This window comes from Aythya ferina, assembly GCF_964211825.1.
Source record: "Aythya ferina genome assembly, chromosome: 3".
Taxonomy (NCBI): Eukaryota; Metazoa; Chordata; class Aves; order Anseriformes; family Anatidae; genus Aythya; species Aythya ferina.
The window spans coordinates 22,540,738-22,556,369 of record NC_140298.1 but is presented as its reverse complement, the minus strand read 5'-3'; the positions used below and the strand labels follow the sequence as shown (position 1 = coordinate 22,556,369).

The window sequence follows — 15,632 nt, the reverse complement described above, 5'->3', positions numbered from 1 at the left end:
AATATCTCAGTTGAACACAACTTTTTCCTATAGCCTCCTGTTATAGAAAAGAAACTGTTCTAATTTTTTTAAAACAAAAAATATTTTTCAAGACTACTTCTAGAGTATAGAAGCAAGTAAAGAGAACAAACTAGCTTTTTCTGAGGTAAAATGCCTCAACTCCGAGTGAAGAACTGTCACATCATTTATAGTTACCCTGCTTACGTATTACAGTATACCTGGCTTTACTTGAAACATTTATGGTCACAGAATCACATCCAGTTTAATTGCAACATTCCCCAGACCCTTTGCATAGAACTCATTCTTCCACTGTCTAGTTGTATGGAGATCATCAATAAGGACAAGATTCAAGGTTCTCCGTTTTATCTGAAAGGCATATTCCTCCCCAGACTACTTTTCAAGCTTCTTCAAATCATTATGAACCCTAAATGTTTTCCAATACACAGGCAGAGACCCCCAGCTTGGCATCATCTGCTGCTAAAGCTATAAAAGCCTTAACTTTTCACTTAAGTCAAAATTGGTGACAGAACCCTGCAGAGGCCGTTTAGTCTAGACAACCTTCTGGGCTGACATTGATCTATGGAACTATTGAAAGTTTTCCACCAACTTCACAGTACTTAGAGAAACACCTCCCTGCTTTTTCGTGTAGGTAATATCATTAGAATAGCCTCATTAAACTAAAAACACATTAGTTTCTCCCAAAGCTACAAGATTTGATAGCATATTAGGGAAGGAGATTTGACTGCTTGACAATTTGGTTTTGAGAAAAATCCACATTTATATTCATTTACCGCCTTTGTACTCCCCATACCCCCTCAAAAAAAAAAGCTTATAAAATAGTTAATATTTATTTCAGTGTTTTCACAAATAGTCTCCCATTCCCTGGCAGTTCTTGGCCATCTCCTTCGATGCAGGTACTTTTTCTTTTTTTCTTTATCCCACCCCTCTGGAAGGAATTCCACCTGTCTATATGGAAACTAATACGTCTCTGAAGCTGAGAGCCAGGTGAAGCAAAATAACCTTGGCTGAATTTCTCCCCCTTTTCAGATAAGCACTTTTGTAAGTGTTTTTCACTATTTTCCTTATCTGAGGAAATTTCATACTTCTGTTTCTGGAGAAAGGTATAATTGCAGTTTACCCCAGTAAGCTTACAGCAGGCTGCTTCCTTATTGCTCGTGCCATGAAATAAACTGTTCTAGAAGTACACTGCCTCGTGCCCTTGAACTGCAGTACACTGAAGATGATGTCCTGGGTACCAAATACGGCAAACAGATAGAGACAGCCCATAGAAGAACACTTCCTGAAGACACAGCACACGAGTGTAAATAGCTTAGTTTGAGGTGTTGTAGAGAATAATGCCTTTGTATCATGCATCTCTATAATTTAACCACATTGACCTTTTAATCTTGATTTTAAAATTAACTTGTCTTTACCTCTGTGTCAGAGCTATGACCTCAGCCAACATGTGCTCTTAATCAAGTTTATAGTGAAAAAATCTGTACTTCCATTACAGCATGAAAACATGATAAATGTATTTTTTTTGGATGAAAGAAATAGTTCACCCAAGCTAACCTTTTCCAAAAAGGTTGCAAACAAATCATTTCTTCAAATACTTGCACCACTCAGCTCTGCTATTGGTTGTCTGCTCCCTAATTTAACAGTAAACATCCAGCACCATCTTATATTCAAGTTATCAATAGTCCAGTGTGGTAAACTGGGAAAACAAAGCCTTATGTTAGACAGAAGTGATCTGACTGGTCACTAAGTAGTTCACGAACACTAAATGACATGGTTCTGCCTCTTGTTCTGGTTAAGCCGCACTGATCACTCTTGTGTACATCTGACCACGTGTAGAGTTCATTCAACTTGTGAACGATAAAGATAACCAAAGCAGGTAATTTTTTGCCATCTTAGAAAATTGTGTGGTCTTCAGCCATGAGCCTCTCAGCATCAAGAATCTGCATAGAAGGAAGCAAGACCACACTTCTGGGATGCATGCTATTGCAGAAGTTTCTGATTTGTACTTCCCAACAAGCGCTGTCATCACAACCCAGAGCACTACCCGCAGTAAGAGCGCAGCTGTTGCACGTGGCAGCCGTATCTACAACTACCTGACTTTCAAATTATAGATAAGAGACCCAGCAAGCTAGTCTACACAAGTCTTAAGATCACCGAAATACAAGATAGCAGTGAGAAAGAAGAACTTATGCAATGGCACAAAGTGGCTGAATCAGTTCCATCACCCAACCTGTCCCGCCCCCTCTAATAAACACAGGTGCTGCCTTTTGCCCATGTTTTATCACACTAAAGAGGCAATTGCCAGAGACTATCCAGCAGCAGCTCATACATAAATGAATACTTCTTATTAAGAACTACCAACATAAATATTTACTTTGTTCAGTCTTTTTGCTTACTATTATTTGTTTTCTACTCTGCCCTGGTCATTCTGATTAGTTAGAGCTGTAACAACGCAGAAAGTCTGTAACAAAAATACAAATACATACTCCCAGGGAAGGCAAAGGAGATAACACAGAATATTCTCTTAACAGCATTCACAAAAAAAGCTTGCTTTAAGCCTTGAAGCACAAAATGGCATATTCGCTTTGGGCTCTCATTCAGACCCACTATTTCCAGTTTGCTACATTTCAACTCAGAAGCTCTGACACTAAGGTAGTGACTGCCTATCACTTCTCTCAAAGGGAGGGCAATACTGAAAGGTAAGGTAGACAAGCTGAAGTTCAATTTTTGGCAGGCCTCAAAAATAGGAAGAAGCCTCAGAATCTCATAATCCCACTATTACAGCTTCAAGTTATGTTCTTCACAGATTTAGCAGCCTAAGTTTGGAACACAGCAAGGAACTTAGAACAATATATTCAAATAGCCTTTGGGTGTTAGAGGAAAAGACGCCAATTCAATAAAAATAATGTTTGACGCAAGCAAACAGAAGCTGGCCTCTCCTGTGTAGATAAAGAGAAAAGTTCATTTATTTCTGAAAGTCAATAATCTCTGTATGCATACATTATCAGTAAAGCTGCGACAGAAGGTAGAGCTTCTGCAAAGTAAGAGATTTTAAAAAGTTGAGGACCAAGTCTGTACAACCATTCACCTTCTTTACACTTCGGTAATGAAAATCTGTTTCCAAAAAAATGTTTTAAAACCCCTCTGTTTCACCATAAAGCACTTAGGTTTGTACAGCTTAGCATTGAAGGCAATAACAAACAGCCACGTGACCCTCTTGTGGAAAGGCCACAGGAAAAAAAAATCTGTCTGGAGTTTGTGTTGGCTAGGCAAATCAATATACTTAGTCATAACTCGGCAGCACTACTCACAAAGCGAGTAATTGTTTTCCCACTGATGCCATCTCTACCACTTTCAGACAGAGAACAAGTTGCCAAAGTCCTGCGTTCACAGGGATCTTAAACTGGCTTTGCCTCCCAGCAGATTAAGCAGAGAAAGACAGCTCACTGATGCAGCCGGTCAGCAGTAGTCCTGGAAAGAGAGTTACAGGGCCTGGCTGACCACTACACTGCCTTCTTCACCAGCCTTTATGTATAAACATCACCCAATGATGTATTTGCTAACACTATACTGTTTCCCTTGATGCAAACCCTCCTTTTTTCTCCCACCCACTGTACACTTTCACTGTCAAAAACTTACATGACAACTAATTCAGGTCTACAAAACTTGTATTTTTTAGGGCCTCAGACTTCACTTTTATAAAAGTGACTTCTAACCTACGTTAATAATTCTACTTTTAATTGCTCTTAATTCTATTATGTTTTTATAAGGGTATCAGCATGACATACAGTTCACATGATTTAACTTCAAAGAGTTCAGATTAAGTTACTGAATTCTTGCAATACCTGCTGGAGGTTTTTTTATGGTATTAAAAGAAACTATTGACAATAAGTGAGAACACATGTTTCAGACTAGGGTAAAGTTTATTCCAAGAAGAAAAACTCCCTTCAGCTTTAAATAATTGTTTTAAACAGCATACATATTAAAATATTTTAACTTACGTATTCGAATTATGTGACACAGCACTATGAAGTTTTCTAAGCTCAAAACATCGTAACCACAAGAATCTTTAATTACTCTTAGTTCTCAAAATCACCCTCCTTCCTTCCACCCAAAGGTAACACACTTCGCCAAGTTCTCGTTCAACTCCAAAAACTGTTGCCCAACATGGGTGTTTCGACATTAACTATTTTTACCTTCAGAAATGGCTCCCATCAGCCACATTGCTGAGCAAAGTAACTGCTTTCAGACAACAGAAATGTGAAAAAAAATCTTAGGATTTTTGGGCTCACTTTAAGTCTTCACTATCTTCGGAGTGAACTTATCTTCATTTCCATCTGTAGGCATCAAGCACCCGCAATATCTTACAGTTAACAGCAATGTGTGTAACTCAGAAGAGCACAGATGAGGCCCCACAAAAAAATGCTTCAGTTCCAGCACTCCCTGCAGCACAACTGAAATCTGAGCTGCACCATTCCACTCACATTCCAGGTAGAATAGATTTTATGTTTACAAAATACATCTTCTCTAATCTCACTACTGATGCTCCATCCTGTATATAAATATTTAATCGCAGACAGGCACTTCACAAAAGGCAGCTTGAACACATAACAGTGGAAAATGCATCGTCCCTAAGTTAAAAATGTAGAAAAGTGTGTATGCTACACATACAGTTTAACGCGGCACTGGTTCAGATGCCTTAAAGAGATATGCATGGAAAGAATCAATTTCTTACATTAGTCATTATTTCCAAAATATTTTTAAAGAACACTAATTGATTAAACACGTACAAGTCAGAAGATGATTATATTGTACTTGAACATTCAAACCTGAAGTCATGCTCATCAATTCTCTTCAAATGCTCAGGAAAAAAGTAAACACAACAATTTTGAAAAGCAAGGAACAAGCACAGTGTTAGTTGTAGGAATAAGACTTACTGCCTTGGAGATTCACTCCTTGCTACAGCTCCAACAGGCACGCTTTATGCTTTCATAAGGATGGCAGCAGCGCAGAGACATATCAGGAAGTCTAAAACAGAAGACTGTTTACAGCCCTTGACCAACCTTAGTCACATAAAGGTAAAAGATAAGAATCTCTGGCCCTCTAAAGCTTTAATTCTGTAACAATGCAGAAATAACAGCAGTTCAATTCCTGAACGCCAAGGCTCTGCACAAGAAGGCACTACTGCCTAGAATGCAGGCTTCATCTTGGAACGTAAACGTTTTCAGATGACAAGGAATACATTTCCTCCTATTAAAGCTAGAACCAGCTCATTACCATTTATCTGCATGTCAAGATCATTATCAAGGGGAGACTACAGAAGAATAAAGCACAGTATCCATCTGCTAATAGTTATGGCTTAATTCAGTCATTTTTATTAATTTGTGCTACAAAGCACAAGAATTATGTCGTGCCAGAGACAGCACAAAAATGGTTTTATCATGCTGTGTTCGCCTGTTTCTACAAAATGAAGTTGGTGCTATAGATTAAGATACACAGCAAGACCTTTCTTCAGAGACTTGAAAACAGAAGGCTAACATGATTTCCAGACATAGGCTGAGTCCACCAGTCTACCAGATTGCAAGTTTTTCCACCTTTACCAAAGAAAGACGTGGAGGGATGAAGGAGAAGAGGGGGCAGAAAGCATTTCATTCTCAGCTTTTGGAAGCTGAGCACACTGTAACCACCACTCCAGGCTCTGCACCACCAAGGACACCCCGTTCCAGGGGTACCCATGCAGTTCCTCTCGCCCTGGGCCACACGGTGTGTCCTGTCTCTATGCCACAAGGCCCCCAGATCCACACCTGGTGCTGTGTTTCCCCTCACAGCACCAGGCTCTGCATGCCCCTGATGTCACCTCCACCACCATCCCCAAGACTGGGCACCTTACAGGCACCAATTCTGGTGCCTTCCCCTTCTTTCAGATCTATTTCTACCTAATTTCAACTCTCCTGCCAATTGGCTTCTCCCTGTGTCTCTCCTCAATGCCATCTTCCCTCCCCACAGACCTTTATTCTTGTGACGATGATTCTGTGATTTGTGTTAATACTGCATGCTAGAGAATCTCCCACAGAGAAAGTTAAACCACACAGATAGCAGAGGATACCCTACAAAAAACAAACACTCCTTTTACTATTAAAAAGTTTCTTAACACATAGCTCATGCTTTCCTAACCAGGGCATCTTCTCTGTCACTCCAGTTTTCACCAAGTCAGATGTATCACACTCTTTGACACCCAGAACATTTCTCAAAAGCTCTTGATTTGTCAAATCCAGTGTTTCAAAAGTTACTTGACAGATAAACGCACACCTCTGACTACTGCAATACTCAAAAATTCAGATGGAAATTTGCTCTTCTACCAACATCAAGACATGCAACAGCAGGATCAGTGTATTAAACCTTATTAAAAAGGGATCCCCTTAGAAAGGTAAGTTACTGTAACAGAGCTTTCATTTTTACAGTACAGCTAAAAAGTATTTTGTTTATAACAAAACATCAATCCACCAGTAGCTATTTTTATTAAAAATCTCTTCATCAAGCACGCAGGAGTTGAAAGTTTTTGCTATTTTAGCATTATGGTCTCACCAAGCATATAATTTAGAGGCTACAGTCCACTCTCACACCAAGCAGTTAAAGCAACCTGCTTTTTCAGGGCAGAAGAAAAATCCCTCTTTTTTTCTTAAATCAGAAAGAGAATTTTCACACCTTCCAAGAGTGTTTAATTTTTGTTGCACTTCACACCAAGGCACAGCTGACTTTGTAAAAGCTCCTCACAGGAAGCCACACTAAACTCAGAAATACCATATGGTCACTGAACAAGAAAATAGCCAGGGTTACAAAACCAAATTAATTCCATTGATCACTTTGAAGAGAGATAGCAGCATGCTTGCTAATTATCTGAGGTGCTTATTATGTATTTCAAAGTTTGAAGGTAATTCTACACTTCTATCAAAGCTAATAAATCAGTCATCTCTGTTAAAGGCTTAGAGGAAAAGTAAAGCTTACTGCTCAAATCTACGGCTAACATATGAGAAACATTACTATGAAAGCCATTCAAAAAGCCTCCTCATGGGAAAGGGTAACATTATGAGAACTAAGTGTTTTCACATGTTCTTTTTACCTTTGTTCTTTTATAGTCTTATTTTTCACCTCTTCTATGGCAAGATTTTTTTGGAGGCTACTAAGCTGAATTCCATCTCTTTCTCCTCAGGGTCCTTTGGGACTGCTCTCCCCCTATCAAGATCTTTTGTTCCTGCTACAGTAATGCTTGGATCAGTCAAAGACAGCTTCACAGGGCTTTTTCCAACAAAATCAGGAAAGGGTAACAGTAGCAGATTCAGAAGGAAGAGGTAAGGGAAAAAGAAAAGTCAGTTAAAGGAAAATATAACTACTTTCTCAGCAATGCTTTAAAATGAAGAACAAGCAAGCTTCCTCCTGAAGTCATGTCTCATCGACTAATTAGCCAGAAAAGGCAAAGTCACTGGTGTACCCACAGGAAAGCCCAAACCAGCACGGCGCTCCTCCAGGCTCAGTGCAGGTGAACAGCCACTGGTGGTTTATCAAATTATAACCCAGAAACAGCCTTAATTCTGCTCTAGTGAGTTTCAAAGGCAGATTAAAAAAAAAGAAAAATCCAATGGCCACGTTTTATTTCCTACGTACAGACAATAGCTCCAAAAGGGAAAAAAGCTTCCTGATTTATGCTGTAGTCTCTCAGATCCTAATGTGGTCTTCCATATTTTGCACTACAGTATCCGGCCTTAATTCCAACATCCACCCGCTTTTAACTGATGCGACACATTTAAGCTTTTAGCCCCAAAATAACAGTATTATCAAATTAGGCCATTTTATTACTCCAGGATGTTACTGTGAAGCAGGATATCTTCCTGTATGATTCAGGTTTGCCTTTTATTTAACGATTTCTAGAATATCTAATACAGCAACCATGGCATACGTTTTTCCCCCTAAACAGAATGCTTGGGGCAAAGGCTGCCATGTTGGGTAAGCTGCCAGTTAAAGTTAATTACTAAAGCATCAAGTTTCTTTTTGTTGGTGGTGGTTGAACTTATTAATTCATATCTCAGTTCAGGTGTACCTTCAGCAATCAGCACAGCAGCTTCTCAATACGAGCTGCAGCTGCTGGAAAACCGAAGTAACAAGTTATATTTATTGTATGTTTTCCTTTGAGTAAACATTTATAAACATTGTTTGTTACAGACAACAATTTAGTTACCGCAAACTTAAACAGGCACAGCAAAAGCCTATAAATGCTGATATTTTAAGTATTTATGCTTTCCCAATACACATTTCCCCCCTGCAAAGGGGAGTTATCCCCTCGGCTGTCTCCCACAGCTGCTTCTGGCTCCCGTCCCTTGGGCCGGTTAAGGATCTTCTCTCAAGCAGATCCAGAAGTCCCAACTTTTTTCTTGCTCCCTACTTCTCCTCCACCTCTACCAGTTGGCACATTTAGCGCCGAGCAGGTTTAACACCAAGCCCGTTGGTGCTCTGGACCCTCAGCTCCCCGTTGCCGTTCCGCAGGTCTGTAACAACGGCAGCTCTTTTGTTCGCCTGTCACAGCCCCACAGCTGCTCAACAGGCTACCGGGAGTTCTGACCGGACAGCCCTCGGTCACTTAAAACACAAACACGCCTCAAGTGACTACAGCCGGCTCCTCACCCCGCTCCTGAAGAGAATCGGCTCTACCGGCTGCCTGAGGGGGCCGGCGGAGCTGACGCGGCCATTACCGGCACGGCCCCAGCGGGCTCCCTTCCTCACCCTCCGCGCTGCGGGGAGAGGGCGGCGGCGGCGCCTACCTGCGGGCTGCCCGCGGCGGGGTCCCCGAGGCGGCCGCGGCCGCCCCGCCCGAGCCCGGTGTGGCGGCAGGAAGCGAGCGGGCTCCGCGGCGTCTCGGCCGTGGCGCAGTTACCATGGGACGGACGGAAGGCACCGCCAGCGGGGCGGGCGCGGGGCGGGGGGACGGAGAAGGGGCCGCGGGCGGAGCCATGTTGAGCGCGGCGCCTGGCGGCCGCCATCTTGAATGCGGCGCTCTCGGCCGTTTGGGGTTCGCGGCGACCCAAGGAAAAATAAATACAATTAAAAATAAAATTAAAAATAGGCCGCGAGTCGATCAGTTCATGGGCTGTCCTCAAGTACTTACCCAAAACCTATAAAAATGAAGGAACGTGGTTCTGACATGAGTTTTCCTGTCAGAGTGGAAGTGTAAAGCCCCGAATAGGAACAGTGTGCCGCAAGGTGTGCGCAAATGGTTGTTTTCTAATGTTCTCCCTAGAAAGGGTGTTTCAGTGTGATATAATATTCACAGTTTTAAGCATAGATCTAAACAGATAGAAAGTCATACCGGGGGTTAAAAGTGCTTTTTCAGTAAGAAAATTACCACGAGGAAAAGAATGTAATTTTACCATCTGAAAACATGGGATCTTCCTGAGGAATTTCAAGTAAAGAAATGAGATCAAGTCACCCAGACTGGGGTTGGTCTCAGAGGGACCTTCACACCATGGCGATATAGGGAACATGCCAAAGATGTCGGGAAGAGCAGGAATATAAAAGCTGTGATGAAGACCCTTGGTTAGCTTGGGCAAACCTTGGCCATGGCTCCAACAGCCAAATCCACAACCACAGGGCTGTTTCCTTCCAGATATAACTCATCTTCATAAATCCCTTCTCAGCCCACCACAGCTGGCCTGCAGTATCACACTAGGTACTCTTTCAGAAACAACAACAACAAAAAAAAAAATCACAAAAACAAAACAAGCAAACAACAAAAACACACACACAAACACCACCTAATATTGTATACGAAATTACACATAGCCAGGAACATCTGGATAAGCAAATCAAGTGCTGAAATCCCAGGAAAAGCTTGTCACAGTCATAATTGTGCTGCCTTGCACATGTGTGTTAGTTTTTAATTGCATGATCACGCCCCATTTTGTCCAAAATGATCTTTTCCTCGTTTAGCACACAGAATGGGCTGAAATACAGTTGCATTCTTACTCGCAGACATGGTATTGCCTAAGCTTTGAGGGGTTACTTTTGCAGTTTATGTAAAGCTACATATTCATGATTTTTAAGACCAGAATAAAATACTAGAAAACCTGCACTGATCCCTTGCACACAACAGGCTGCTAGGGTTTAATCCCTTTGTGAGAATAATTGGTTCTTCAAAGGTCACTCTGAAGCATGTGAAACACCCAGGGTTTGGGAGTCAGGGTTGGCAGCCTGAGTCAGAGACACCAATTCCCTCCCTCTCCCTCTTCACTCAACATGGTTTTTATTAAAGGCTCATTATAATTCTGCATTCTGGCTCAGATTTCATCCTAAATGCCAGCAACATCTGCTGTATCAGCCCAATAACTTGCGTTTGATCAGACAAAAAATGCTGTGAAAGTTGACATATTTAACTCTGTCGAGACTCGGGCTTGAAGCAGCATGCCAGGAATGCAACAGTAAATGGGAAAGAGCAAGTGAATTTAAGAAGAGATCTTCCTGTGAAGCAGCAAGAACAAGTGGAAGAGTAGAGCTCTGCCCCTCCTGCTCCAGAGGGACCCTGCTGCCAGGTCTTGTCACTTAATTTCTCATTCTGGTACTTAATCTCTAATTGTGCTGATTTCTTTAGGCTCAAGTGACTACTCAGTCATCTGGTATGATTCTGTAATTCATGTGACACCTTCCTTTTTTTTTTTTTTTTCCCCACAAAATATATCTGCAGAATATTATTTATGCCACAGTGAGCCTCCACTGAAGTATAGGAACCTCGAGAAATTTAAAGAAATAATAAAATTTACACTTCTCAGCTCCTGTCTTCCAGTGCCATCTAGTGTTCAAATTTAGAAAAGAAGTGACTAATGGGATTCCTCGTCAGATCAATTTGCCATAACTAACGTATTTTGGAAACTGAAAGATGGCTCTGATAGAAAGTATCGTTATAAATTAATAACCTATGCATATGTATCAAATGCATAGATATATCTGTTCATATATTTATTTTATAGCATTACATTCGAACACAACTTTTATATAATTTAAAATCAATAACACTCACAAATTATGTCTATGTGTATATGTATATATATAACAGTTATTTAATGCTGGTTATTCTGTTCTTGGTAACTAATTAAATCACTTCATCAAACAATGGTTGCAAAAGAGAACTTTTGCAGGAAAAGAAAAGAGAACTGAGATAACCCTACTTCATTTTCAGATCCCACCCAAAAAGGAGTAGCCATCCATCAAAATCCAGTAAAAAATTTACTCACAAAGTAAAATTGCAAAGCTTGGGCTGACTGATCATTTAGTGCATCTGCAAAAGGGAGTGAGCTGCTTTTTTGAAAAAGGGAGACAAAAAATGAGGGATTATCCAGAGATCATCTATCTTTATTTTCTTATCCCTCCCTTGATATTTTTCTCAATACTGACATTTGGTTCTTATCTTCAAACCCCATCCACGATCAGTAGTTAAATAGTTCATAACCATTGAAAGTACCCTTGATCCCTCTTTACTATTAAATGCATAAACTTAGGAGAAAAACACGCAGATATTAAAAAGTCTGACCATGTTTCTATGAAGTAAGTGTTTATCAGGCAGTACAGATAACTCCCCCTTGAAAACCAAAGATTCTGAAGTGAGATACAAATTCTAGGTGGAAAATACAATAAAAGGAATATGAATACATAATTTCATACAATAGTTTATTGCAGGGTTTAAGAAAACCCTACTCTCCTACCTACTGATGAAAGAATCCAAAACTAATTATTATCTGAATTAGTCTAGTTAGAAAGGAAACAAAGCAAGGTGCTTAGCTACTTTCATTCCAGTGAAAATTTAATTTAATTAGAGCAATTTCAGATCACATTCCTGGCAGCTGTGTTTATCACATTTTCTTCAAAGGATAGGAATTAGCATTGACTGACATCAGCATCAAAGCTCATTTATTCACCCGCCCACATCCTACCAGCCCTTCTGAGCTTGTCTGTTTATTTAGCACTTTAATAACACCACAGTAAATAAGATTTCATTTCAGAGTCTTCATGTCTTTTTGTCAAAGCACTTAGCATAGGCTCCTTATAACATCGCGTTAGAACCCATCTTTGTAGAAAGATGAAAGAGCAGCAAGCTGTTTCCCTGAACAGGTATTTTAAATGGTTAGCAAAAGAACAAGGACGTAGACTGGGATCCCGAAATTCTTTATTTTTTGGCAGCAACTAGAAAATCTCACTCTTTTAGCAATGTTGGGGGCTGGGGGGGGAGAATGCTAGAAATGATCTCTCACCGCTTAAGTGTAAAGCTAGCTAGGTCACTAGGGTTTTGAACATGGGGGATTGTTGGAAGCTGTGTGGTGCACGAGACTCAGCTCTCTGTTTCATGGCTGCTGTGTCCTTGCCAGCTCATCTGGAGGCATGAATGCTGCCACACCACTTACAGGGCATGACCTTTTATCATCTTCTATGAGCTACAGGTGGGTTCCTACTGGCAAACTATCTTTTATTTGATATTTTTGCAGCACCTCACAAAACAAGACTTGATTCCCAATTAGAGCTGCCAGAACACAGGAAAGAGGTGGATGCATCATAGCTCTGCTGTCTCTTCTGGAGGCATGTACAGAATTGCCACCACATCAGACAAGACACCAGACACATCAACAACATTGATCTACTGCCTACATTTCAACCTCAACCCCTGAGTGTTGAAAACAAGTAGTTATATTGGGGGTCCATGATTTTATTCTGCAATTATCGGCAGTATGACTTGCCCATAGTCATGATCGCTCATAGATTGCCAAGAAAATACAAGAAACGATGCCACAAAAGAAGAAGCACCTTTTGATTACTTTCATAAAAGTAGTAAAGCAAACAACTCTATTTTTCAACAAGTGGAAACCAATTGAGTTGATGTCCCATTCATGGGTGTGCCTCTCTCCTAAAGATTCCCTCCAGATCTCAGCCACCAGTTTCCTCTTTCTCATCCTTACCCCTACCTTGCCAACATAGATACCATCAGATACAAACTAGAAACAGCAAAAAGAGGCAACCTGCCAAAAGCCAGAGAGGGTGGAAATGGAGCCTCCTGTGTGTATTATCCAGGCAGAAATAGCTGACTGCAATGGCTTCCTTTGTTATGCTCCCCTTACTCATGAAATCATGAGAAAGCCTTTGCTCTCCGAGCAAAGATGTGGTGTGGGTGTCTTCTGCCTTATGGTGAAACATCAGAACTGATGGTGGAAATGGCTGTTCCTTCCCAAAGGTTTATTGGACTAGTCTCCCCTAGACAGTGTTATAGGCATTGGCACCAGCTGAGAAGAAAAAAAAAAAAAAAGAAGAGGAAAAAAAATAATAATAATTAAAAAAGGTAACTGAACTTGAACAAGGAACAGCAGAGCTATATATTTTCTCTTTAGTGAGCATATGATTCTGAAAAGAAGTTAAATTCATTCAGTTTAGACTGAGACACAAGTATAAATTCAATTTACTGAGTATTGACTCAAATCCTTGGTGATTATCCCTTTTATCTTCAATATGGGAGTCATGCTTTGCTATATCTGCACAGAAAGCAAAGCAAAAATCCTACAGAGAGAGCCTCTAATCATTGCCAAACCATTACTACACTTCCCAAAGCTGTGCAAGGAAGCAGACATTCACCTAAGAGGAATCTCCTGTACCAGTCTGTCAATGCCTGCCTATGGTCCAGAGGGATATTCTATGATTTGTATTAAAATAAATAAATGGTGTATAGAGGAGTTACTTAAGGCACAAAGCTCTTTGCAGATGCTGAATGGGAAATGTAAATTCATAACCCACCTAATCCTTCCTCAGTTCTCCCCACAAATAGAGAGGGTACCTTTTAGCCCGTTCTGTGTTCAGTTATTCCCATATTTGTTTCACCTCTTTTCCAGAGATGTTCTGACCAGTACTGGGGACAACTCACTTATGGATGCCTGTCTGGATTTTGTCTGGCAATGTTTTATCCCACTCTTCTCTCTAAAAGTTCTACATTTGATACCAGAGGTTTTTTTCCACTGCTTTGTCACTGCTGGAACTCATGGCGTGGTGTATGCTGGTATATTTTAGTAAGGTTGGCTGTCTTTTCTGGGTAGCTTTTGTTGCTCAGCTGCTGAACCTCTGTGCAGCAAGGACAACAGCACCCGGAGGAGGGTGGACCTGCAGCTGGGGGCAGGAACCCTCCCAGCCATTCTCGTCTGTGGTCAGGCATTCCCGCAAGTCCAAGGCTAAGGCACAGGACACAGGACTGAAGGGATATCCCTTGCTCTTGTATCAGGCTCAGCAAAGCCATGGAAACAGATTAACTTCGTTAGCACAATTGGCTATATCTGAAGTTTAGTAAAGAGGCAAATCCTTCATGAACAGGTTTCTCTATCACTTTCAAGGCTTGCTCTATTACAAGCAAACACCTCCACCCCTCAAAAACAAAACAAAACAAAGAAACAAAACAATGGGTGAGAGAACGACTGGTGGGAATAAATTCTACTGATTTGACCTTTATATTAAAATACAATATCCTGAGATCTGATACGCAGTAAAGTTATCACAAAACAACAGAGATGTGTAATGGAAATCGTTTAGATTTCAACATTTCCTCCAGTTGCACAGACAAGCCTGCGGAGTGTGCCATTTTACCCGAGATGTTTACTGAGGCTGGTTTATAGGGCAGGAGTTGAAAGGTGAGGAATTCAACTCTCCAGTTCTGAGACTGGAAAGAAACAGAAATGCCAAGGAAACAAGATACTCATCAGCCTGTGAGAAAGTGATGGAAAATTCATCGCTTTCAGTCATACACAGCACTTGTTATGCAGAAATAGGCCGAACTCTTCAGTTTTGCTCGGAGGCTGTGTCACTTCCAATCTTCCCTGTGCAACTCAAGCATGGTTTACCGTGGCAATTTGCATGCAGATGAATTAAACTTCTGCTTTCAGTGACTGTGTTTCTGATACTTAGTTTTGACTAGCTCAGAAAGAAAACAGCTTCCATGGAGGGGAATGTTATATTTGTAAAAACCTTCATGCTGTAAACCATTGTGCTCAGTCCGAGCCTTTTAAAACAAATGAGAATTAAAAGGTTGGCAGGTACAACAGAGCAGCACTGATTTTCATTTTCAACTGACAACCCTGCAACTGGTGAATTTTATATTATGTGCAGCCAGCCAGAAACCACACAGGCCCATGCAGAACCAAACTTTGTCTGAAACGCCATGAATATGTCAGGGAAAAACATAATTTAGAAATCTACTCAAAGTATTGCCCAGAAAACTCATCCTGCAGAGCGCTTTACATAATTCACTCTTCCAGATGTGCTTCTTACTTTCTTAACACATGAGAGTCATTGAAAAAGTTCAAGGCAGAGTAGCTCAGGACAATACTCCCTCCATATCTCTTAAGGAGCTGAGTGAAGCAGCACATCAGCTAGAATAAGTATATTCTTTTATTAGGTTGGTTGACCTATAAAGCCAATTCCTTATGAATACCAACTGAGGTTTTAGCTTCTAGAGAAAATACGGAAGCAAGAATTCATGAAATCGTGATCATTACTGTTTAACCACTTCCTTTACTGAATATTTTAGAAGGTAAATTTTACATGTTTTC

The 15,632-nt window shown here is 40.7% G+C and overlaps 1 protein-coding gene across 3 annotated transcripts in view; it reads right to left on the bottom strand.

Annotated features, from left to right (window-relative positions):
• The window catches only part of DISP1 (dispatched RND transporter family member 1), an 87,896-nt gene extending 78,928 nt beyond the window's left edge, over positions 1-8,968 (bottom strand). The window contains exon 1 of one of the 3 annotated variants that reach the window (XM_084515561.1): positions 8,832-8,968. Coding sequence is in view for 1 of the 3 variants with exons in the window: in XM_084515558.1 (XP_084371684.1) it covers positions 8,832-8,947 (116 nt within the window). In the remaining 2 variants the exon portion in view is untranslated. Of the gene's footprint in view, positions 1-4,955; positions 5,142-8,831 lie in introns of those variants that run through there. The other 2 variants (XM_084515558.1, XM_084515560.1) reach the window with 2 other exon arrangements.
• Between the last annotated feature and the right edge of the window lie 6,664 nt (positions 8,969-15,632).